This window comes from Brachionichthys hirsutus, unplaced genomic scaffold, assembly GCF_040956055.1.
Source record: "Brachionichthys hirsutus isolate HB-005 unplaced genomic scaffold, CSIRO-AGI_Bhir_v1 contig_1339, whole genome shotgun sequence".
In the NCBI taxonomy this organism is placed as follows: Eukaryota; Metazoa; Chordata; class Actinopteri; order Lophiiformes; family Brachionichthyidae; genus Brachionichthys; species Brachionichthys hirsutus.
In genome coordinates this window covers 3,849-30,000 of record NW_027180791.1, presented here as the reverse complement: position 1 = coordinate 30,000, position 26,152 = coordinate 3,849, and the positions used below count along the sequence as shown (strand labels likewise).

At 45.9% G+C, this 26,152-nt stretch overlaps 1 protein-coding gene across 1 annotated transcript; it reads right to left on the bottom strand.

The window, feature by feature from the left end:
- Nucleotides 1-3,423: 3,423 nt before the first annotated feature.
- LOC137916719 (protein crumbs homolog 1-like) lies at nt 3,424-21,215 on the bottom strand. The gene is made up of 13 exons (XM_068759691.1): nt 21,146-21,215; nt 15,248-15,943; nt 14,332-14,527; nt 13,979-14,118; nt 13,163-13,348; nt 12,967-13,080; nt 9,470-10,411; nt 8,156-8,697; nt 7,092-7,257; nt 5,295-6,156; nt 4,119-4,235; nt 3,889-4,015; nt 3,424-3,645 (listed from the first exon to the last, which is right to left on the bottom strand). Exons 1-13 carry the CDS (start codon nt 21,213-21,215, stop codon nt 3,424-3,426), a joined length of 4,380 nt encoding a protein of 1,459 aa, XP_068615792.1.
- Between the last annotated feature and the right edge of the window lie 4,937 nt (nt 21,216-26,152).

Below are 26,152 nucleotides of genomic sequence, written 5' to 3'. Positions count from 1 at the left end.
AAATGGAGTTTTCAATGTTACCATTTTATATTTTTTCCTGACCTCATTCTGGATCAGATCTAGATGAGATAGAGGTCGCCACCCTACATGATTGTGTCAAATTCCATAAATATCTGTCAATAATCAACTGATATCTTGAGGAACAAATTTTAAAGATCCAGAATCCAGGCTCTCTTGTGTATCATCATCAGAATTTAATCATCTGATCATCATAATTTAATCATCTGATCCTGGTAACATTCACAAAATCTTCTATAAATTTCAACAAGATCCGTCTGTAACGTTTTGAGTTATCTTGCGAACAGGCAAACAGACAAACAAGCAAACCAACGGAGGTGATTACGTAACTACGGGTGTCAAATTATCTCGTTAATTGCCATTAATTAATTAATATTTAGCGGGTGAATCAAATTCTTAATCTCTAACTTTACTGCTTCTGTATTGCCGTTTTATAAAATCAATTTTTCTGCGTTGTGCTTTTTGTGCTTGAGCTGGAATAGTCAGTGACACCCTGAAGTGGATATTGGTTGGCTGCCATTGAGATAAATTAATTGCAGAGCATAATGAATGAAACACACAAATGTTGTAATTGCTTGGTAGCACTATACACAACCCCTGCCTCGGCGGAGGTAATGATGGCGAATCTATCAGGTTATGCATCTTACTTTATAGACAAATCATAAATCATCCTTATATCCTCAAACAGACAAGCGTTCTAAGTGTGAATGGGGAGCTGCGTTCCAAAATAAGGTATTCACTTTTAAAAAACACAGCATTCAGTTGTAAATGAATAACAATTCAAGCAACCACTCAAAAAATATTTTTTTATTTTAACAAATAGAGATGTTTTTTTTAAGTGAATATACCGTATAACATTTTGGAATGAAACTCCTGCGCTGGTCTACAGTGTGCTCTACAAGTTACAGAGAAGAATGAAGTCCAGTGTAAAAAATAAATCTACCATTTTGTACACAGCAGAAGGATTTATCCCTGCTCTTTATACTGTATGTCAAAACCACAACGCTGCTTTTAACATGTGGTGTTTGAGCAGCGTCCACGTGCAGAGGCTTCTCCCTCGGACGCCACCTCTGAGCTACAGACGTATCTTATGTCGCGGATACAGGAAACCATACAGGCACAAACTATCCTCTCATCAAGAACCACCTCATGCATTCACTGCAGTCATGTTGAAAGACAACTTCTCAAACCCTAAAGGTTAACAGCACCACATCTTCATACACAGTGAGAAGCAGCAGAACATGGGGAAGACAGTTAGAATATGTTGCAGTTGCCTCTTACAGGATGCCTGCAACAATAAGGTAATAAGATTATGTCAGACATTCATCACATTTATAGGAAAACAAAACAAAACCTGCAACTGTTTCTAGCTGCAAATCATTCAAACAACACACAGATGGGCCTTGAATAGATCCTGATTTTGACTAAGTATCAGTGTACTGTACTCTATTTCAGCCACGTGCAACATCCGCCAAGGACGTCACGTTCTAACCAATGTCTGTTTGATAGTATTATCCGAAGACGTCACAACATCCCAGGACAAGGATCCATCTTTTTGATTTATGTGATTGTTACTTGGACATAACTTTCCTTTCACAAACGCTTCAGTTTCTTTTAAGAACATGCTAACGTGCCATTTCTGATCCATCTCAAAGGAAGCCTCTGGTGTAAGAGTTCTGTAAGGACAGCAGCACTTGTGAGTGCAGAGTGAAGGGCATGAGGTCAGGATGTCCGCTGAGGCGTTTCAATTTCAACCAAACATGTTTTTATATATATTTAAAGCAGTCTGCATTCATGAAACCTTACCACAAATAGAATTCAGGTATGGAGACTAATTCGCTATAATTTTGAGAATCATTAGAGATGGTGGACAAAGAGTTTGTCTTTAGTTATTGTGGGCACTGAGTCTGGATATGGTCAACCTGGTTTTCATGTTTTTGGTGACGAATCCAATGGGTTGCAGGGCAGCCATTAATTCCTGATAATTGACACCTCCTAAGTGGTTCCAGAGAATCTGTTCACCTTTCCTCATTCACGCACTGGCGGCAGACCCGTTGACATCGAAAGTCAATGGCACACCGACACACGGCCCCTCTGTCACATACTTCATGACATCATCATCTTGCATGGCTTATCGTTTCAAATTCTTGATGTTTCTTGTTGTTAGAAATGGCATCAGTTATTTTGACTGTCAACAATACAGTGTGATTGCATGTGAAGCATTAGTCAAACCCTCAAAGCAAAGATTGGATTTTGGTTTTGGTTTCTTTAGTTTCAAAGTTTAAACATATGAATAAATGTTGCTGGTCTTTTCTAAATGGATGATTTAGACATTATCGCCAACATTGAGAAGGTGTAAAAACTGAAGGCAAGGAGATGACAAAGTATTTTACTTTAAATACATGTTACTATTCCATCCTAGAATTTTACAGAAAACCCTTAAGATTTTCTAAATGTCCTTAAGAAAAAAATCACGTGAATTTAAGCCCTTTGATAGCAAAAATATTTTCAAAAAACCAACAACTCTGCAAATTGAACTTGAAAAGGAGCCAGTGATCAGGACCATAAGTCATGTGACAATGATACAATGTGGTTGTTTTGTCCTCTCAGAAAACTATTGAAATTCTGGAGGGATTTCTAAGGGAAACAAATCCTACAAGATTGTAGCATCATCATGTGATTTTTATTTCATCACGTGATGAATATTTATCCTCTGATTTCTGTCTTGGAAAAAACAAAGCAAGTACCTGGGTAGAAAAAGTGTTGAACAATTAAAAAAAAATCTATTTTGATGAATGTATCCCCCCCGAACAACACATGTACATAAATACTGATACGTCCACTTTAGAACTCCCTATTTAAATACTGCTCCCTTTGAAAATGTCACACAAAAGAAAACACTTCAGCTTTTGCATCAAACACAACACAAAGACATGAATAATAGACTCACAGCATCTCGATGCAAGAAGAAGGGACAGGGCAGTTCACCTTGAAGTCATGCATTGCACCTTAAACACTATAATACAGCAATTATTAACACAACATGTGTTGACGATGTCCAGCCACACATCCATCGTAGGGAGTGCTTGTCTCTGTCCATTCACATTAAAGGCAGCAGCAGCTCAGACACAGTAAAAAGCAATGCAGTGAAAGGAAACCTGCAGAAATATGGTGGAAGGATATTGTCTTCTACTTAGAGTGCTCTTTGCCCATGGGTCAAAAACCTTTTCCTGTCCAGTATATGAAGTACCTGAAATCAGATGAATCATCAGCAGACTGTCGCTCAGTCTCTCTGAGGCTGCGGTGGATCTGGATTTAGGTGGAGGATTACAGGCCGTGTGTTCTCTCCAACCTTTACAGAGATACATCTGCTTGATGCGAGGCTGTGAGGCGCAGCTGCAGGCCTCAGATCAGCCTCTCCTCCGGGGGCACTTTGAGGACACTGCCCATCTCCAGTCTGGCACCAGCCACCTCCTGTGAGCTGGGGCTGTATGTGCCCTCCGACTGACGCTTTTTCCGCGCTGTCATGATGAGGAAAAACACCGCCAGGATGGCCAGTAATACACACAGGGTGATCATGGGAATGGTCACGGCTAGCCAGGGGACTCGCTCCCGATGCTCCTCTTTCTGCAAGAGTCCAGAAGGATTGCACGCATTACGGGTAACACTTTTTGATTTTAGCAAAATTATTCTTCAAATTAATTTAATAATTAAAATGATCAAGCAAGACATGAAGAAAAAATCTACACGTGTAGAATCTCAAATCTAAGGGGTCTGAGGGAGACCCTAAGTCTAACCTATATTTAACCCATCCAGTTGTCTCTAATTATTATTATCAACTCTCAGTGGAAAGTTCTGTTTGTCACTTACGTTGCTTTCACACAGTGTGCCTCTGAATCCGGGCACACACTCACACTGGAAATGGTCGAGTCTGTCCAGACAGGTGGCGCCATTGAGACAAGGGTTGGACTCACAATCGTCTACTTCTGTCTCGCACCTGGAACGTCAGCAGGGTTTCTGACAGTGCAACAACCCAAGCACAAACACACAAACTTGCACACACACACCCAGGCGTGTGTCGAGGAAGGTGCTGCTCTCACCTGGAGCCAGTGTACCCGAGTTTGCAGGAGCAGTTGCCTCCAGAGTCTCCTCCTATACAAACGCCTCCATTAAGACAGTCTGTGTTTGCGACACATGCCACTGGAGGAAAACGCCATCTGTTTGAAACGCATGGTCAGTCCACTGTCACAAAGGCGTTCAAAAGCAAACAGTGTCACCCCCCCAGAAGACGAACAAAATAACTGCACGGTTGCCTCGGCAAGGTGTGATTTCCATTTAACTTTCATGGCGGCGCCACTAAAGAAACGCGTCTCTTTTTGTGTGATAATTGAGTGCAAGGAATTGATTAGTTATTGCAAATAGCAGCAGGCTGATCGGGACCAGTACAATCGTGCATGATGGAGCCGAGTGTGGGTTTGTAGCACAGCTTCACCTCCTGCGACTGCCAAGGTGAAAATGCATGGAGAAAATGGACTGCAGAGGTAAAAACGCCATTGCAGCGGTACATTTAACGATGACATTGATGGAGGTCACCAGCTGAACGAAGTCAGTCCGCTAATGTAGTTGTAAGATACGAGTCTTAACACTGTTCAGACGATCATGTCGGCCTCACTATTGTTGTCTATGCCCGGTTTTACGATAATATGCACCACTGTTACCGGGAACTGGCGCTCCATTCGCAGAGGCCGACTGACCAGCAGGTAGTGCTAGTGCCACGGCCGTAATGGCGAGCGGGTGCGCCCTGACCATCCGTAGTGATATGGTTAAAATAAGGAGCGGCTATGCACCTTTAGTTTCTTTGTTTTTTCATTCATTGTGAGCTTTAGCCAGCAAGGACTGGCTGCTGGCCAAAGACGGTGATTCCTGGCATAAGATAGATATGCATAATATTATTGAATTCATGAATTAATTTTGATTAAATTAACTCCAAAATGTGGATGTGTGTGTCACACGCAGTACAAGTCAACTACCAAAACCGAATACGAGCGCTAGTTCGCATGTGCCAAGGTTTTCGGTCCATTCTTCTGCATTATCCAAATATCTCTGATGCACACGTTCATCCTTCACACAACACACAACGGACACAGCCTGGGAGACAGGCTGCATCTCGGTTTCTAGGCCGAGATTCTCGGCTCCGCTTCCACGCCGCTCACGAGCATTCTCATCTAACCGGCTCAACAAATGTGCTGTGGAGAATCATGGAACTGCGAACTCACTGGCAGCGCTTGCCGAGGTAGCCGTGGGGACATAAACATGTGTGGACGGCCTTCAGTTCCACACAGGTTCCTCCATTGGTGCAGCTGAACTCCAGGCAGTTGTCCACCTCCTCCTGGCAGTCTTTCCCTGCGTAGCCGGGCTCACAGCTACACTGGTACTCTGCCAGCACGTCTACACAGGCGCCATGGACACAGGGGTTTGAAGAACACTCATCTATCTCCGTCTCGCACAGATCACCCGCCCACCCTGCATTGCAGCTGCAGTTGAACTCATTAAACTGGTCTTGACACACACCCTGATTGAGGCACGGTTGGGAATCGCACACTGGTGCACCTCGACATCCAATGATTGGCTCGTTCCCACCAAGTCTGAAGAACTGACTGACCTGTGGGGCTGCTGGTCCATCTACGAGTGGCAGGTAGACGCCGCTCACTCTTACCTCCCCTATACATCCACTGTATTCCTCAGCCAACCAGAGTTTGGAGTCATTGAGAAAGTTGAGGTTGCCTCCAACGCCAAAGCTGCTGCCAACTCTGTGCCCATCCACAGCGAGAGTCCAGCGAGACACTAGCTGCGTGGGCTCGACCATAGACAGCTGGATATGATGCCATGTCCCATCTGCAATGCTATTGTCACTTGTGAAGGCGAGCAGCTCTGCACTAACGCCACTGTCCAGTTTGACCAGCAGGGAGGAGTTGAGCAGACCCAGGCAAAAGATTTCAGCTCCGCTGGCGGCCCGCAACAAGATCCCGTTCGTTTCTCGTGTCCGTATGTCCATGGTGATGTTGGTCACAGGGTGGCGCAGGGAGCCGTTAGCGACGTACTGGAGGGCGTTATCCTGAAAAACTGCATCGGTTATACCTGTGGGAAGTGAAAGTTAGTGAAGTGGAAGAGGAACTTTCTGCAACCTCAGTCTAAGATGAATATTTGGGCTTCCAGCCATCCCAGTCTGTTGGATGAGTGTTGAAACCTTTTCGAACCCTAAGCAGAAGTCACGTTGCTTCAGATTCAACGTTCAAGGATTACCTTGACCTGGACGAATGAGAATGTACAACAACAAAGAATTATCTGGTGCAGTTTTAGATTTTAAGCCATCAATAATTAACTGGGCGGGGGCGGGGGGGCGCTGATCAGCTGAGCTGCCTCTGAATTAATCCCTGTAAAGTTCAGCAAAGTAAATTTTGGTTTATCAACTTCCTGTATCTTTGGGCTGCTCAAACACGAACACCTTCAGTTCTAAATATCTTATAGGTTGTATGTATGATATTTTATAGAAATACATCTCAGCATGTTTGTGTTCATGAATAAAATGTATTTGAGTAAACATTTCACATTTCATTATGATAGACCAGCGTGTCCCTGTTTTTATTTGACATGATTTTTGTAATAATCGTACAAATTAGAAAAGCACTCAGAGCGCAGACGTCTGCAGAGCAGCTCATTCCCCTCCTACGTAATTGGATTTACACCGTCCTCATGGTGATCTGGATCAGCACCAAAAGGTTCTAAATAGTTTTGCTCATATTTATTAGCTCCATCGACTGCAATGTGAACAAAACTTTTAAAGTGCTCCATAATCCAGGATCTCTTCTGTATCATCACCAAAATGTAATCATCTGTTCCTGGTAGCATTCTCAACATTTCCTGAAAATGTTTTTTGAGTTATCTTGCGAACAGACAACCAAACAGACAACCCCCCCACCCCGGCGGCGGCAATGACGTGAATCGAGAAGGCTATGAATCTCCGTTTATAGACAAATCATAAGAATCAGTGCCGAGGGATTGACAGTGCTTACACTCATAACCGTCCTGCAGGTCCACGCAGCGCACGCCGTCCAAACAAGGGCTGTCGACGCACCACAAGCGAGTCTCGCACAGCCGCCCCGAGAAATTAATGGGACAGTCACAGGTGAAGTCATTCCAGGTGACCTGACACTGTCCTCCATTGAAACAGGGCTCATCCTGTTAACAGACAAGCACAGGTGGGTGGATCAGGTGATCGCTTGTAAACTCGCTTGCCTGATGGTCAAAGAGGTTAAAGGAGCAGAGGATTAAGCAACAAGGTGCAACTCAAGCTGGCTTTATAGCTGTAGCAAGGCTGAGAGACTGGAGGGCCCACGAAGGACGCCTCACTGACATCGGTCAGAACTAACATCGCATTGATTAAACTGTTCACGCCGTTACGTGGAGTAAACGGTGAATCGCTACTAAATGCACTCGTTGACCAGAGTCACTGAATCCATGAAACCTTTTCTCAGTCAAACTCCGTCACCTGCTAAAAATGAAAGTGACACAGCTGACAGCACGTTATAAAATATTAACACACTGCGTTCAAAACAGTTAAAGTGATCCCTGACTGTTTTGACAAACACAATGTACTTCTACTACGTATATACATAGACAAAAATATATAATTATGTCTTCTAAGATATAAAATCGGGTTTGTTTGGAGGCTGCCAATGTTGTTTACGTCGCAAGGCATTCTGTGTGTGACGTTAGCTAGCAGCAATCCGCTCCTCCGTTCAGCCTTTACAGTCTGAACCACAGCGTCTGTGCAGAGTTTGCATGTTCTCCCCGTGTCTGCGTGGGGTTCTCTCCGGGATCTCCAGCTCCCCCCCCCCCCCTCCAAAAACATGCAAATTAGGTGAATTGGTTACACCAAATTGTCTATAGGTGTGAGTGTCATTGTGCGTGGATGTTTTTTGTGTGGCTTCAGCAGACCTGTGACCCGCAAGGTGGATGAATGGTTGTAGACAAGATGATTGCATTCGTCTTGTCGACTAGGAAATGGATGGACGGATGGAATTTCTGGTCAAAGTGGTGGTCCTGCAGCAGCCGGTACCACGTAGCGACTATTTACCTTGCATGTGTCATCACTGTGACATCCCAGCACGACATTCTCCTCGGCGGTTGCCTGGTAAACTTTGACACCCTCTGGATGATCCTCAGTGGTCAGATGCTTGTGGTCCAGCCGAATGTCCTGCAGGCAGCCCTTGAAGTGTCCTCCCCAGGCATTCATGCTCTTGCCTGCAGGGAGGCCTCCGACATGAGCCACATCCCCTTCTTCTATGCTCACGTTCCCTAAGGAACGGTGATTCCCTGCTTTGGGAAAGACCACATTGCCGTAGCGCACCTTTACAGTCACCAGATTGCTGTTGCCATCGGTGACAAACTTGGCTTCGGAGAGCAGTGTGGTGTGGGGGCTGTAAATGGCGACTGTGCCCTCCTTCAGATAGATTGTCAGGTAAGGCTTTCCTCCTCGCCGGAGCTGCAGGAGCAGCCCGTTATGCTTGAGGGAGCGGATCGAGAAGGAGATGGTGAAGTTGACTCCATGCGTTTCTGAGATGTTGAAGGCAGCATGGCTGGTGCTGTTCTCATGGCCAAAGGTCCAAGATGGATACTCTGTGTGTGTGTGTGTGTGGGGGGGGGGGGGGGGCACAGAAAAGGACAGAGAAATGTTGAGCAAAACATTTTACTAATCAGAATATTAGCATAAAGAAGAAATCCTCGATCCACCGCTTTATAAGAGTCATGATCAAAACGGAATGTTCATCTTGAATTTGTTTCCCTGACCTTTGCACCAGTCTTCCAGACTAATCTAATGGAAACTTTTTTGTAATCCTATATTTCTGTGTTAATCACACAGATTTTCACCTGGCTGGCAAAAGCTGCTTTGGGAAATTCCTAATGTTACTGGGGTACTTTTCAGGTATATGGTGTAGTATCCATGGTAACCACACAAACTGTCTGCAGGGCTTTAACTCATCCAGTGCCATTGACGTCTAAAGACGTTTTTTGAAACCCAAACATTCACTGCCAAGCCTGACTTTGATATCTGCCTCTCTTCAATGGTCAATAACGCTGGAATGTAAAATGGCAGGGAGACACTTTGTTTTCCTGGTGAAGAAGAAGAAACTTTAATCTGTCAGGCGGTCGATTCGGGATTTGCGTAGTCATAGTACAGAATATTCTGTGGGGCTTGGAAAATTGGGCAAAATTAGCAAAAACTGGGGCACTCAGCATATAGCTGAGCTGAAAATGGCTGGCACTCAATGAGTTAACCACACCCTTAATTAACTCGCCCACAACTACAGGTTGTGTTTATTTAGAACAGTCGAGGACTAAGCCATTCACTGGACTCCAGCACAATCCTGCGCAGCGTAATCCCCCTCACCTCGCTCACAGAGCTCCCCGTAGTATGGTCGACGACACGTACAGCTGGCACGAACCCACATGTCCACGCACTCGCCACGGCCCGTGCACGGCTCGTCCTGGCACCAGTCTTTTTTGCTGCATCCCATTTCCAAGCCATTGTTCTCCTCTCTGAGGAGGTCCTGGGGCAGAAGCAGCTTATGGTCAACCGTAAGGTCCTCCATGCAGCCAATGTAGCCCCGCCTGCTATTTGTGTTGGCCAAATATTCCTCCGGTGCCCCTCCAACATAAAGCTGATGGAAGGAGCTGGGCTGCAGGAAGACGAGATGGTTGTGGGCCTCGTCCTTCACTTGGCATCCTTCCTCACAGGAAGGCCCTTTTAGAACAAGCGCCAGCCTCTCGTCCATGGTCACAGCGACCTGGCGCCATTCCCCGTCATTGACTGGGCCGGGGTAAATCACCTGCAGCGCTCGCCCTGACTTCACCCTGGCCTGAAGTGAGCCTTCGAGGAGCTCCAAGGAGAAGAAGGAGTCCAGCGTGCCCCAGTAAAACAGCAGCATGTCTGGCAAAGTGCTCCGGAACCTGAGCTGCACCTGGAGCCCCGGGTCAGTGTCTCGCCTGGTCCCGTTTTTAACAGGGAGGTGCATGCGGACATATCCTCCTGAGTGGAATGCAAAGGTGGTGGAGGTGTTGCAGCGATCACCGCTCCAACCATCCGCACACCGGCAAGCGTAGCTGTGCTCGCCATCATCAGCCAGTAAGGGGAGGCAGCCGCCGCCATTGTGACACTGGTGCTGTTGGCAGCCAATCAAGCGGACGCTGCAGTCCCGGCCCCCCCAGGGCTCGCGACCGGGCTCTGGCACCGGACACTGGCAGCTGTAGGAGTTGGCAGCATCTTTGCACGTGGCACCATTCTGGCAGGGATTGCTGTCACACTCGTCGACGTCCACCTCGCAGTTAATGCCTGTACGGGAAGACAAGCATCTTTACTTACTTACCGAAGGCGATTTGGTCGTGTGCGTTTGCACTGTGTGTATGTGCATGCATAATGACAAAAGAATAACGATTGAAGCATGATTTCATCTAATGATTAATCACAAGTCTGACTAATCATCACAAAAGAAGGAGCTAAGTGGAGATGTGTTAAGTGTACAGATTAATTCCGGTTTGTTCGGGGTAAATCTTCGGTATTCATTTCAGGGGAGGAAACAAATGATCAGGGAAATCGCCAATCATTTCTCAAGTAGAGGAGGATTTGATCATCATGCATCTCATCCCCACGGTTAAACGTTGCACCAGTCCATCCTGGTTTCAGCTCACCGAGCCTCAGTCAGCACTTCAATCAGCGTACATTCAGACAGTCCTTCCAAATGCTCCACACCCGAGGACCCTTACCGCTGTCCGTCGTTTCCCAGCCGGGACGCCACCTTCACACACAAGCACACAACTCCCATTGTTGTTCACAAACAAGCACAAAACTCCCGTCGTTAAAATGTACCTGTCGACCACCAGGACCCCCAGCAGCAACACAGCAGCACCATCAACCTGCTTCCCCCCATGATCCCGTGGATCCACAGCCAACACACTCCTTGCAGGGCTGGATGACCAAGGAAACACAACCAGCCCCCCCCCCCCCACCTCTCTCTCCCTTAAGCTTACAGAGCAGAAAGGCCTCCTCCACTTCGTACCAGGCAGACGGGCCGGACTGATTACAAGGCAGACCTGCCCAACACTTGGTTCCCTCCCCGATCCCTCCCTTCCTCCTCCCACACCTCCCTTCCTCCTCTCACACCTCCCTTCCTCCTCTCACACCTCCCTTGCTCCTCTCCTCGATGCAGCCCAGCCCTTGTAAAGCAATGATGCACCAGATGGTTCCTGTCCGCGTTCGACAAGGACAATGTGGTGCTGCAAGTGTCCTTTCTGCTCCATGCTCCAACCTGTGGAAGAATAACAGCAGGAGGTGCAAGAATGAACCTGCAGGAGGTGCTGCTGGCTTAAAAATGGCTTGCCCTGGATCAGCCCAAACCGTATTACGTTCTATCAAATGTACTGTTGTTTATATTCATTGTTTACTTGATATTACTACAGTTGAGTAAATATGAATCTGTTACAAATTCTGATCAATTCACCCCTAACAACATCAACATTTCACATATAACTCTTTATCAATCTGGAGACAAACATCTCGGACCAAAGCCAAAGTTTAGAGTCTTGACTAAAGTGTTTCTTGGAACCCTGCAGGGTGGGCGATCCGGCTCTGAAGCCCAGCGGCATCGCCTTGCTGGTGGTAACTTCACCGGACGTGTGGATTGAGCCTGTAATAATAATCAAGGTGTATTATTTGTTGTTCACCTGCTGCTGGTGACGTGAAATGAAAACCACGATGTGAACAGATTATATGAGACCAACCTAAAATTAACCCTGAAATATCCGGCATCCGTGGAAAAACTCGGTCAGGAATCTAACCATTCATCGAACGGACTGCACTCCAGCTGCTGCTGCATGCGATGCATGAAGAATCGAATGCTGGTCATGTGGAAAAAGGACCTTGTTTTCCTCGAGATGCTGGACATTCCGTTTTGTCCTTCATTAGGAATATTTAGGCCCCTAAGCAGCTTTGCAGTAATCTCCCCATCAACTGATAAAATGCTTGGGAGACCCCCCGTTTAAAGCCTAAGTTGGACGACTGACATATGGCGCCCTTTACGGACTGGTCCATACCATATGCCTGCTCCCCCCTCCCGAGCGCAAATGCCGTTTAGCCTCTCATTTTGTGGAAGAGAGCTTTCGGCTGCTTTACTGACGTCTTAGTCCAGATTGTGCATTTCAAGATCAGTTCTGGGTGCGGTTCCTCCTGTTTCGAGGGATCCAGTGACATGTTTCGTCTAATGAGAACTGAATCCCTTTGCTGCCCAACAGAAAGAGAAAGATTAACCTTAAAGTTTAAGGTTTGGCCTCGGGAATTTGGACCCCTGTTATCTCTCTAGCCTCCGACTGAGGGCGTTTGGTTCACGTCACTGAGACCCGGTTGTTTTACACTGAAATAAGAGAAAGGGTTAGGGTTAGCATTGTTGTTCAATTTAAATACTATATTACCGCAGTAATTAATGATCTGCTCGAATAAGTTGTTGTTGGAGATAAGAGGGTTTTGTTTTTTGTTTTTCGCTTGGCACATTTGTTAGCATCAGCTACACAGGCTTTGACTCCCCATTTACAAATCCCAAAAGGAGTAACAGTGAAGTATGAGAAAGTAAAGTGAATGAATCTACGTAGCCACAGCATCCAATCACCATGGTAGCGAAAATGAAAGGGAAGCCGACAAACAGCCAACGAAACCGTGTGGCTGTTTGTCCTCACTAAGTCAATGTGACAGACCAGAAACCATCGGCCTCATGTTGACGTCTGTCGTTTGTGTGGCTGAAGAGTAACAGACAGGACACAGAACCGTGGGGAACCTCTGGAGGAGGAGCGGCACCGCCTGGTTAGTAGATAAGAGGAGCAGATAAGAGGTGTCACTACCTGTGAATCCATCTGGACACACACATTGATAAGCGTCGACCAGATCCTGGCAGCTTCCTCCGTGCTGACAGGGCGCAGACTCGCACTCGTTCACATCGACTGAACAGTCGTGTCCTGCAAATGCAGAGGTTCACATCTAAGTCCTTGTGGCGCCGTGCAACATGAAAGAGGCAGCAGAGCAACGTGCACAACTTACCAGTAAACCCTGGCAGGCAGCGGCAGATGAAACCAGCGGCATCTCCGTAGCTGAAGCTGGCCTGGCTGAGTTCAGGGAGCATCCCATAGTTCAGGGTGTCTGAGCGCTGGAAACACTCACCGCTGTTGGCACAGGGCCCTTCCTCACACTCATTTATGTCCACCTGACAGTCCTCTCCTTCATAGCCTGCACACACACACACATACACACACACACACACACACACCTCGAGTTGAATATATAACATTATATATTTTATGTGGCTGTAAGGATTGCGCTGCAAATCGATGAACACAACACAAGAGAACATCTGCATTTAAAGACAAGACTGAAGGATGCCACTGAAATTATCTATTTATGGAGAAAGATGGTTCCAGTCTAGAGATAAAACAAAGAAAATCTAGTAAAGATCATTTGAAACAAATAATTGGTGCACTCTTTTACAACTAAGATTTTAAATCATGGCTAGTACAGAACTGTCTGCGATGTGTATTACAATTGCTAGTAATTAGCCACAATGGGGGAAAAATCAGATAATGCATATGATGATCTCTTTAGTGCTGTTGTACTAAAACAGCCCAGATCTTTAGAGATATTTAAATCTACAATGCTTATAAGGTTCTTTCAGGACAAACACATCTGCACGATCAGTTTCATTTATTTATCAGCCCGAGGACACATTTAAGTGAAACCTACATTTTGTTCCATCTCTAGAATTGTTCAAACTGTGATTCAAATTTATTTTAAGTTTCAGTTTAGGATTTAGGTGATTTTATGGTGCAGCAGGCGTTGGGTTGGTTGTTCGACTGGTTTTACCTGGCCAACAGAGGCACTGGTACTGGTTCCTCCCCTCCAAGCACGAGGCTCCATGCTGGCAAGGGTCAGAAGCACATTCAAGAATGTCCTCTTCACAGTTTTCACCCAGGAATCCTGTCCCGTTGCAGCCACACTCGTAGCTGGAAATGAGCACAGACCCAAATCAGCAACATCGATGCAGCGGATACGTTTTTTAGGATTGATGTTTTAAAATGATTGGTGTGTCCAAACACTGAACGAGAAAATAATACATGTTCTGATACCAAAATATTGAAATCATTCAATAACATTCCAACTGTGTTCGTGCACGTGTACATGCATGCGTGTACGTGTTTTCGTATGTGTGGTCCCACCTGTTGACTCTGTCTATGCACTCGCCATCGTTCAGACAGGGCATGCTGGCACATTCGTCGATGTTCACCTCACAGTCTCGGCCCTGGAAGCCGGCCGTGCACTCACACGTGTATGCGGCGACATGATCTTCACAGGTGGCATCATTCTGGCAAGGGTGAACCTCGCACTCGTCGATCTCTACCTCGCAGTTAAATCCTGCGTGAGACAGAGCAGGGACAGCTGAGTGAGGGTGGCAACACCTACTTATCTAATCACCGCATGCACAGGTACCGCACAACAGCTGCGCAGCTGCAGGAGCGTTGCTGCAAATGGAAAACCGCACGGCAGGTGAATGATCCAGCAACGCCAGGAACACACGTTTCAGACTGAGACTTGACCTTGGGTCCCTCTCTGAGGACGTGTCCGGGCTGCACCATCAAGTCTATCAGCCAACTATAGAACGAGGTTCCTCAATGTGTGGCTGATAAACAACCGATTAAAACAATAGAGAACAAATCATTATCTTCATCTACCACATGCATGAACGTCTGTGTGAATGCCTGACTGCTGGCCGGCAATGAAAAGTGCTTTGGGTGGTCCATCAGCCTAAAAAGGTGTCATTGCACACACTCATACACACTAACCCCTTAAATAAGCCTGACGTTTTCTTCAGTGTTGATTCATGAGAATCAAGACTCACTGAGTTTCATTGAAATGTGTTTCTGAGGAGTCAACAAATAAGGAAAGTATAATTTCCATGGTGAAGGTAATTATCACAGACGTTGTCATCTTTGTGCTAATGTGCAACTATGTCATAAGTTCATTGCTGTTTTATTTGCTTTTTCTCTTCTTTTTTTACCCTGAAATCAAAAGATTTCCAACAGAATCAATGAACAGCAACACATCAAATCTCAGCACATGAACGCAGTGTCTTACCTTTAAAGCCCGGCGCGCAGTCACAGCTGTAGTGATCCACCTTATCCAAACACATGCCGTTGTTCTGGCAGGGTTGGGAGGCACATTCGTTGATGTTCAAGTCACAGTGGTAGCCTTGAAACCCGGGAACACAGTAGCACTGATAGGAGCTAACCCCGTCTTTGCAGATGGCCCCATTCTGACAGGGCTCGGACTGACATTCGTCAATGTTCACATCACAGTTTGTTCCCTGGTACCCAGCATCACACTGGCATCGGTGTCCAGTGTCCGGGATGTCTGAGCATGTGCCACCATTGTGGCACGGTTCTTCTGCACAAGTGGTTACATTATCCCGGCAATCCTGTCCTCCCAATCCAAGTGGGCAGTGGCAGGAATACCCGTTGATTCCATCGGCACAATGGGAGTGGACGCCTTCACAGGGGTTGCTCTGACATTCGTCCACATCCTGGGTGCAGTTGAGTCCAGTGAAGCCGTCTGTGCAGTGGCAGGTGAACCGGTCCGTCCCAGGATCGCTGGTGCAGTTTGTGCACGGTGCCGTGATACAGGCGTCGTACAGCTCATCGCAGTTTTTGCCCGTGTACCACACCGGTCCTTTCGGGCACACACACACATAGTCGTCCAGATGCTCCAGACATTTAGCGCCATTGTCGCATGGCGATGATAAACACTTGACGGCTGCAGCTGTGCACAGAAGGCCTGGAAAACAAAGCAAATTCAACGATGCAGTAAGGAGCACAAGAACATTTCTGAAGAGAGGAACAATAATAATTTACCACTGAACTGATAAAGAGAAAAAAACGTTTCAATTCAATTCGTTTTTATTTCTATGGCACCAGATCACAACAGAAAGTTATCTCAAGGCACTTTACAGGTGTAGCAGAGAAATACAGAACCCAACTTATCTCACAAGAGCAAGAACTTTGATGATGGAGGCAAGGAAAAACTTCCCGTTAACAGGCAGAAACCTTGAACAGAACCTAACACTCATAGTGAACGGCCGTCTGTCTGGATCGGCTGGTTTGGGGAAGAAAGACAGAGAGACAATGACATAGAGGGAGAAACAAAGACAGGTCGGAGGAGAGTCAAAAACAAAGAGAGGAAGAGAGTGATAGAGAGACTGAGAAAACAGGAGCAGACAAACAAAAACATAATGTATTTAAACTCTACAACATATAAGCTGCAGATCAAACCACTGACTAAAGAGCTGCTTTATCAATCTATAAATGCTAATGCTAGCAATAAGGAAATCACCGTTATGATGATGTGTCTGGACCCTCTTGCAGCCGATCACCTTCTCCGCAGCACGTACAATGCGCTGCAGTCTGTGTCTGTCCCTGGTGGTGGCGCCAGCGTACCACACGGTGATGGAGGAGGTGAGGACGGACTCAACGATGGAGGTGAAGAACTGCACCAACATCTGGTGCAGAGGTTGGTGCAGTTCTAAACACATTCATAAGCATGCTAAACCAAGGCGGCTTCCAGTACCTTTGGTGCACCTGTCTCCATCTGGACTTTGAGTCACAGCGGATGGTGCAAGAAGGTGCTCATGGAAAAAACAAATGCAATGTTCCTGTCTATTTGCATTAAAGAAATGTGTTTTATTTATTGCTTTTGTCTTCTAGCTGTAAACTGGGTCAAACAGACTTAGATATAAAGACATCATGAAACGTGGTACAGTACTAAGAACTGTGGACCTACAGTACACGCAGGCGGTACTAACACAAGTACAGTACTCTGAAAATGCACAATGAGATGACTTTCAGCCAACACAAGCAGGCTAGTGTATGAATGATGATGCCACTTTGAGAGAAGTGATTGATTAGTATGTTGTGGTTTTATTTCATTTGAGCTTTTATATCTGACATAAACTGGTCTGGATTATTGGATTGAGCAGATTATTCCTTAGCACACGATATCAATATTGATTTGAGCAGTTAATTATTAACAACGCTGATCTATCCAACCTCCTTGGAAAACACAAATGTTTGATAGTTATTGAGGAGAAAGTTAACAAGCAACTTTATCAACTTTGCAAAAGCGTTGCAGCAACTTCTAAATCACTTGTGCCTTCTTTTCACTTTGAGATTAAATGCATTTCACAAACACAAAAAGAGTCAATAATGCAGGATCTGATCAGTGAGACTCACTCTAAGGGAGTTGTGAACCGTGAAAGGGAGGCCAGCTCATTTCCTCCCACCGATCTTCTACTCAGAATGGTGATACAACCTTCTGGAGCAGAGAGCGAGGGCCGTCTCATTCTTCACTCCTCCATCTCGTCCCAATCAACCCCTCATACATTCCAGAGAGCTGATAGCAGCCCCTCCTACACCCACTACCCCCACCCCACCCCACGCCATAGATCATGGTTACTGCCAGACAGAGCTGATCCTGGCGCTGGCTGGTACCGGCATTTTAGAACATTAACACTACCCAGACTGCTAGCAGGTGAAAGGACAGTGGGATTACACCCCAGATGCTATCAACCCCCCCCCCCCGAAGGGGGTTTGTTGGAACACTGAAACACTCCTCTGACTAGATGTAGTGTTGCTGTTTCATTCCTCTGTGACGTCTGCATGTTTTAAGAAGGCTCTCTGCAGGTTCCAAAAAAAATGTAATGAAAGCTGATTTTACTCCAAGACACGATCAGTTTTTATTTTTTTAATCAATGGACTGCACTTATATCACACCTCCTACACCTGCCCAAAGTGTTTTACAAGTAGGCCTCACATTCACCCATTCACACGCTCACTCACAGTGCAGTGGGCAGTTGCTGCCATGCAAGGCACCTTAACCCACTGGGAGAGTGGGGATTCAACCCGCTGACCTATTGCTCTGCCAGCTGAGCCACTGTGACTCCCGCTGGCACTACATCCTTATCTTGATGCAAACCCAAAGCCGGCATAGTGGTTGTTGTTTACATTTAATTTAACTGTTGGACTTGCATGAAATATTTTGGATTGTCCCTGTGGAAAGAAAAATAGTTATTTCATCTTCTTTCATTTCTGAAGACGCACTTTAAAACCTCCTGTTATGGAATGTTTTCATCGGTCGAAATATTATACGTATAAAATGTTGACCAAAACTTGCAAATATTCTTAAACGTCCCATATTATGAAAAACTCAATTTTTTTCTGCACAGCTGTTCTGGTGGTTTTGGGTCATTGCCAGCCCAAAACCAGCTAAATAAACCATCCAGTCAATCCTGTCTAGTTTGTGTAGTTCTGTAATTAACTACAGTAACGGGACTTGCTATAGGTGAGCGGTGGGATACACCCCGGACGCGTCGCCAACGCATCGCGGGGCCACACAACTTAAATCTGACTGATCAAGAAGGAATTACTGAACGATTAGCTCACTACATTTCAGTTCATTTGAGACTTGATCATTAGGCTTATTTATCACCACCGTGAATTAACACCTGCCGCTATTGACTTATGACAACCGAGGTTACATGAGGAAAGTCATGTGACATCAACCATTGCTACGTGCTCAGTCCAGAAGGTGTGCATGCCATAGTTCCCATAGCATTCACAAGGATGTGCTGGATCTGAGAAGAAGCTGCAGCCTGCAGGGCTTTAATCACACAGGCAGCTTGATTGGCTCAGTCAAACGTCCCGGAGCAAGAACCGGGTGAAAAGCATAAACGAAGAGGGCGATGAGAATGTTTACAGCGTTTTCAGGATGCAGAGAATCTTTGTCTGGCTTCAGGGTGAAATGTGGCTGCCGGTGCAAAAGGCTTAGGGAGGGGGCATAGAAGACGCCTGAAAGCAGCAACATGAAGCTGGAGGTCTGGCTGCTGGGCAAAGGAATGGTGTTCAGCATCGATGAATCACAGCAAAGTGACTTGCGGGCAGGTCGGACTCAGAGGACTCTCATTGGATCGCCGGGTTCTGCTTTGTGCTCCTCAACAGGTGGCAGCACAAAGCTGATGCCGGCGCTGGTTCCGCTTCACACAGAACAATACCAGCTCCTTTCCTGAGTCATCACCGTTACACAGCAAAGCCTGCCGGCCTGTCTGCTGAACGGGCTGCTGCTCAGACTCAATCTGGGCGGGGCCGGGGGCAACCTGCTCGTCCAATCAACGACGAAAGGTGAGAGATTGTAGGTAACAATGACCTGCAGCGTGTATTTTAGTACCGAGTCACGAGTGAACGTTAAAAAGTGAACGTTGAAGGTTTACGTCTTTTTCTTTTTAGTTTCATCATGAAATCTGAGAATGAGCTCGTCTCCACGAGGAGCTTCGCTCCTCGGACTCACGGCCCGGTTGAATCGCCGCGGCAACATCCTGCTCCATGTTTAGCTTTAAAATGCTAAGCTTCGTGCTTTGTCAAGTTTTCTTTACAGCACATTCTGTATATCCCTGATGTCGTCATTATCCCATGTACTCTTTGTGTTGTATGTGTGTTGTGTTTGTGATGTATTTTTGTTGTGTTTGTGTTGTATTTGTGTTCGTGTAGTATTTGTTTGTGTTCGTGTTGTATTCTTGTTGTGTTTGTGTTGTGTTGTATTTTTGTTGTTTGTGTTGTGTTGTATTTTTTTGTATTTCTGTTTTATTTGTGTTCGTGTTGTATTTTTGTTGTTTGTGTTGTATTTTTGTTGGGTTCGTGTTGTATTTTTGTTGTTTGTGTTGTATTTTTGTTGGGTCCGTGTTGTATTTTTGTTGTTTGTGTTGTATTTTTGTTGGGTTCGTGTTGTATTTTTGTTGTATTTGTGTTGTGTTCAGCTTCTGTCGTTTTCTTCAAAACTTGAACAATTCGGCGCGCCCAGCGTCTTGCATGCTTCTTAGTAATCCGTCCCTCCATTGAAAGCCAAGACAAAAAGCCAGTGCAGCTGGACGCTCAACCATCACCATGGCGACCCTCAACCATTCCGCCAGCAGCCAATCAGCGCCTCTGGTCTGTCGCCATTTAAACGAGCTTCAGACACTTCACACAAATGAAGGGTGCGGGAAAATTAGGTCAGCGGGGTTTTGTAAGATACTGGGGTCAACTAAGAGCACCCCCCCCCCCCCCCACACACACACACACACACATTCTACAAAGGAAAATTCATTAAAAAAGGCTTCTTAAATGATCAATCATTTCACAGTATAAAAAAAATTACAAGTATGTTCGGCTGACAAAACTAAAATAAGCCACAGCAGACGACAGGGAAATGTTACTGGAAGTTTACCAAACACTAATGGCTGTGAGCGGTGCGCAGGAGCACGGCGAGAACGACTTGGACGGTACTTTATGCAGTAATTATACCTTTCAGGTACTCGTATTAGTTCTGCCTGTGGAAGGCTTTAAGTTCTTGATAGCATCCTTCTGGTTGAGGATTGTACACATCATTGATGTACTCCGCTCTTACTGGCGTGTCCCATCACTTACGGACACCCCGGTCACGTTGATCGATAAGTTAATGCTTCATCTCCATCGTCATCATCGTCTTTTCTTCTTCCTGCCATCCTTATCACTCGCTTTCTTTGGACCCATCACTTATTATAACGAATATTCACAGATACAGCGAAAGTCGCTGAACGAGCGAGCGCGCTCGGCGCGCTCGGCCACCTAGCGTCAGCATCTGGAATTGTGCTCGCATCTCAAATGGCTCGTATCTCGGAACGCTCGCTTGCCGAGGTATTACTGTGTGTGACTTTGCAGGAAACTGCATGGAAATCACCAGTAAGTTGTGAAACAGTGCAGATCTATTCTATAAATGTCTATCTATCGTCTACTTCTGCAGAGGCTCGGAACACAGCTCAGACGTTAGCAGAATGGACTGCAGCTGCAGCGGTGGGTGAATGCGATCACGTCCCCTTCATTGATGAGAAGCGTTATTAACTGTTTGTAATAGCTGTATAATAATGCGTTGCTGTTTGTGCCACGGCAGCGACGTGCACACGCGGAGCCTTACCTAGTTTGAACATCATCAAAGTGATGATCAGTGTTTTCTGATGCCTGGACCAAACTCTTCCGTACTCCATGGTAACTGCAGACGCTCCCAGTCAGTGCAACACAATGCTGTCAGACGGCAGGCTGTCCACGCCGCTCCATCTGGCTGGTGCAGGCTAGCTGCTGAGGGGGGGGCGCCGGCCCCTCCATGCCTGACCACCGGGACTCTGGCTCTGACTGAGTGTGTGCTCTCTGGAGAGAGAGAGAAACTGGGGAGCAGGCTGGGCTGGAGTGAAGCAATAAGTAATCACCCCGGCAAAGAATGAGTGGAGGGCGGCGTGGGGCGGAGCTCGGGATGGGACGCCACCACTGTCTCTCTTAGAGCATCTCTCTCTCTCTCGCTCTCTCTCTCTCTCTCTCTGTAATAGCCTATAGACTCTCTGCTCCCTGCCATTGTCTTGTGACTTTGCTTGTCACGCTGTCGTCGCGTGATGAAAGCTTGAACTCACTTTGCTTCTACCAATTTGCTCTTCTTCCAGCAGATCGGTTCCCTCCTGCACCCCCTACCGTTTTCAAAATGTCAGATACTTACCAGCTCGGATGAGTGCATTTGCAAATAATACAGTCACGAGGCCATATTCTCATGTTGGCGCAACCAAGATCAAATGTCCCTTTGTCATTTCCATTAAACGCCCGCCCTTGTACTGTCAGTAAATTTAAAGAAAGAATTGAAACCAGAGTGGCAAGGTGGCAGAGTGGTTGGCGCTGTCGCCTCACAGCAAGAAGGTGCTGGGTTTGATTCCCATCTATGCGGAGTTTCGATGTTCTCCCGGGTTCCCCGGGTTCCTCCCGCCTCCTAAGTCATGGAAGTTAGGAGAATTGTTTCCTCCAAATTGACCGTAGCGTGCGAGTCTGTGCGTGAATGTTTGTCTGTCGCTGTGCGGCTCCGGGATGCCCGGATCATGCACTGGCGACACGTCCGAGGTGTGCCCTGCCTCTCGCCCATAGCAAGTTGGGACAGGCTCCAAGCAACACCCGTGGCTGGAAAAGCGGAAGGAAATGAACGAATGAAAACCAGAGTAAATGAGTTTTTACTCAGGCAGGTTAGAATTAGTTTTCTCTCACTGATCTGGGAGCAGCTGGAGAAACACTTCAATCTGCATGAAAAACACGACACTATTGGACTAATCATAAAGAAATCAATTACTGTCAAGAGGACGGTTAAGGACAGAAATCTGTCCATTGCATCGTCCTAGTAAATACAGTTGATACACACTTGTGGTACTATTTGTTTCATGTTCAGGTTTCAGACATTCGAAAATCTCGCTTGATGTTTTCGTTAATGCTTGTATAAATGCTAAGCTAATGTCATCAAGGCAGTGCCAAAAGCCCCCCCATCCGGGTGTTGGATGGGGGGGCGTCTCCTCGGGTTGCACATGCTGTATAACAAATATGAGAGATATTTCAGGACAAAATGTTCCATATTCTTGACCTAACGACCCAATACATGGCTGAAACAACATCATCAAGATTAGGCCTGACAACTTTTATGTGCTTTATGTGACAAATTAAACTGGAGTCCAGTCTGAGTGCAATCCAGGATTATTATCTGTGCAGGATTTGGATAAATGGATTGCTGCTCCCCATCCCCCTTAATTCCCACCCCCCACATATGGTAGCAGAGGTGGAGGGAGCTTATCCAGCACCTATCTGTGGCAGAAGAATGCCTAACTCACCCCGACTCCCACATGTCACCCCCCCATCTGCAGTGGCTTAGGACAAGACCACAAAAAAAGGTTTCATTAAGCACTGAAGGGAAGGGAAGGGGCGTGAAGGAGAGACCGGCTTCTTCACTTCAGCGCCTTCAACAAGCGACAGTCAAATGTGTAAAATAGCGAGCGCCTCGCATTCCTCAGTGCTTCATTAAAGCTGCAACACAAGCGCAGAACAAACAGCGGCAGCGGCCTCTCGGGCACGGCTGCCTCATCCCGCTCAAGAAAAGGGACGAGCAGAAGTTTTCTGTATCTTTGTATGATTTACAGAATATACAAAAGTTCACAGAAAACAAAATTCCTGTAGAATTTGGGGAATCTCGAGTTTTTTTTGTTGTCATTCATATTTAATAAAATCATTCAGAAGCCATCTCCTGGTAGGTTTTCAGCTCTGCTCAGCTATTTGAAATGATGTTATTTTTACTGTCAGGATTTTAATATTTCTACAGATTTCATTGTTTCTGCAGCTAAAAAATTATATTTTTTATTTTTTAATTTAATAATAATAATGCTTGATTTTATATAGCGCTTTTCTAGACACCCAAAGACGCATTATTCATTCACACCATACTTGTTGGTGGTGAGCTACTAGCCACAGCTGCCCTGGGGCAGACTGACAGGAGCGAGGCTGCCAATTTGCGCCATCGGCCCTCCTGACCACCACCAACATTCACTCTCTCACAACATTCACACAGGCAATGTGGGTGAAGTGTCTTGCCCGAGGACACAACGACAGTGGACACACATGCCGGAGCCGGGAATCGAACCGCCAACCTCTCGATCATAGGTCGACCACCTGCGCCACCGTCACAGACAATACGGATTGGGTGTGTCCGTGGGTGTGTCCGTGTGGGCGTGTATGAGGTTTGAAAGGTGCGCACTCACCTGGGACACGGAGCTAGGGGAGAGTCAGTTGGGTAGCCGTAATTTTTGTTGACTGTTTTTACACGCTTTTACACGCATTTTGTACGCTTTATCTTTATTTTATGGTTTATTTTCATCAATCCATTATTCATCCATGCAAGATATTTTTCTGATTTTGTTCATCGCCAGTACCGCCGTACTTGGGCCTCAAATAAATAATGCACTGTCCTCCGGCCGCGTGTCTGCAGTAATCTGGATGAAGGGCCTCGAGGGCCCCACGGCCTCCGCTCAGCCAGGGCTGGGGATGTGGGCTGAAATGCTCAAGTAATGAAAGAGATTTGAACAAAGTCGGGAGAGCTCAACGTCAACATCCTGCAGTGATATTTGAAAGGTAAATATAACTGTGAAACATTGCCTTCCTTTTAGCCTCTGAGATTGCGTCTGTCTGTCGGCTTAGCCGATAATAGGAATTCACAGCAGGGGAGCAGAGGACAGACCAGACGTTGTTTTGTTGTTCGGGGCTTTTTTATCTTATTATGGACCTCTGACTGACCGGATGTGTGTCTGAGCATTTGGTTAAACGTGCTCAGATACCTGCGTACTGTCACCTGTCCTCATTTGTACCTCAAACCCAACCGTAACCCAAAACTCAGAACCATCTCTTCATGCAGGTGTGGATTCTCTCTCTCTCTCTCTCGTTCAATGGGATCACATTAATCGACCCCCATTCCCTAGTAAAGACCTTTTGACTTCTATTGACGAGATAAATAATGTCCCAGCATCAGATAAGGATAATTATCTTGGTCAACAAACCTCCATACTACAGGCCCCATTATTCAAAACTTAAATACTCCTGAATAACTTACCTTTTAGAAACAGGTCCGTTCAATAGAGCTGTACGGTCCTTCAGGATTTGTTCTATGTATGTCTATATAGTAGTCGTGTATAGTAGTATGTACTTGTACTGGGCTGTCAATGACAATAAAGTCTATTATGATTCTGATTCCTTGTATTCCAATCCTATTCTCTTAATGAAAATAAGGAGGAATAAGTGCAATCACTTTTGTGTATATATTTAGTTTTAAGTTGAATGAATGTGTGTCTGTTTTTGGTGACTGTTTGTTGTGCGCCTCGAGCTGGGACCTGAGTGCTGTTTTTTGTTCGTGCATGAGAGTGTCTGAATGACAATAAACATTTCTTGATTCTTGATTCTTGAGGGTTATACCTGATCCAGATCCAGGGATGTCCTTGTGTTTATTACCACCATAAAGGGGTTTCCACTGAACTGCAGAAGAACGTCTCACAAACCTTCAGTCATACGTCACACGGATTAACACTAACTGTTTTGTTTTACGCTTTTCATTCTGCACATGTTGAAGTATTTCTGGACAAGGAGACTGGTTGAGGCGGATGATATACTTGCAGTGAACCACCAGATGTCGCTGTTCTGTGTGGTTTCAAAGCCCCCGAAACTTGAGTTCACTTTCCTGCACAATCAGATGACCCCTGTGGAAGCTTCATGAGGCTTCAGCTGCCCATCCCGAGCTTCCAACGGCCATTGCAGGAGCGCCGATACCCGTCATGGGCAGAAAACCTCCAACCCGGGAGCGCACCAGATGGGAGCGCAAAGGACGAGTCCCATAGACATAAAGAGGAGACGCCGCATTGGCTGCTGCGGCGCAAGAAATCTGGCCGCCATCTTGGTCCTGTCATCTGAAGCAGCAGAGATTTCCATTTGATTTGAGCATCAGGAACAATTTGTTAAGAATTCTGACTGGCTCTAAGTTCAACATGCAAATATTTTCATGAACCTTGACGTTGCATATTCTTCATAAATACCAAAGTTTGTATATAACCCAACACGTACCTGCACAAAGTTTAGAGTGGGAAAGCTCTGTGTGAAATTGTGATACAAAGCAGACTATCCAGAGAAGGAAGACAAGCAAATACTAAACACTTGCAAGTTGCACGGTAAACACAAAGTTTAGAAATAAATACTTTGCTCTCTGTATATAATAGATGAGTATTGTTAGTATTGATATCTGATACCTTATGAATACCTCATTGTGATTTAGATGCCGATATTTCTTTATAGATGATTGACAGGCTCTTTGATAGCATGAATGGACGCAATCTTTGTGCCAAAGGATTCCAAGCTCTCTTGGCTGCTTTGAATTGGATGGAGAGGAAAGCTTTTTCATCAAGAGCCACTTTGGTGACAAAAGATGGATGAAACGCCTGCTTTTAATTCATGCATGGAAAGTTCATGACATGAGTTCAACGATCCTCCGTTCCCTCATGCATCGAGTTTAACAATCCTCTGTTCCCTCATGCATCGAGTTCAACGATCCTCCGTTCCCTCATGCATCAGGTTCATTAGATGCTCCGAGTCC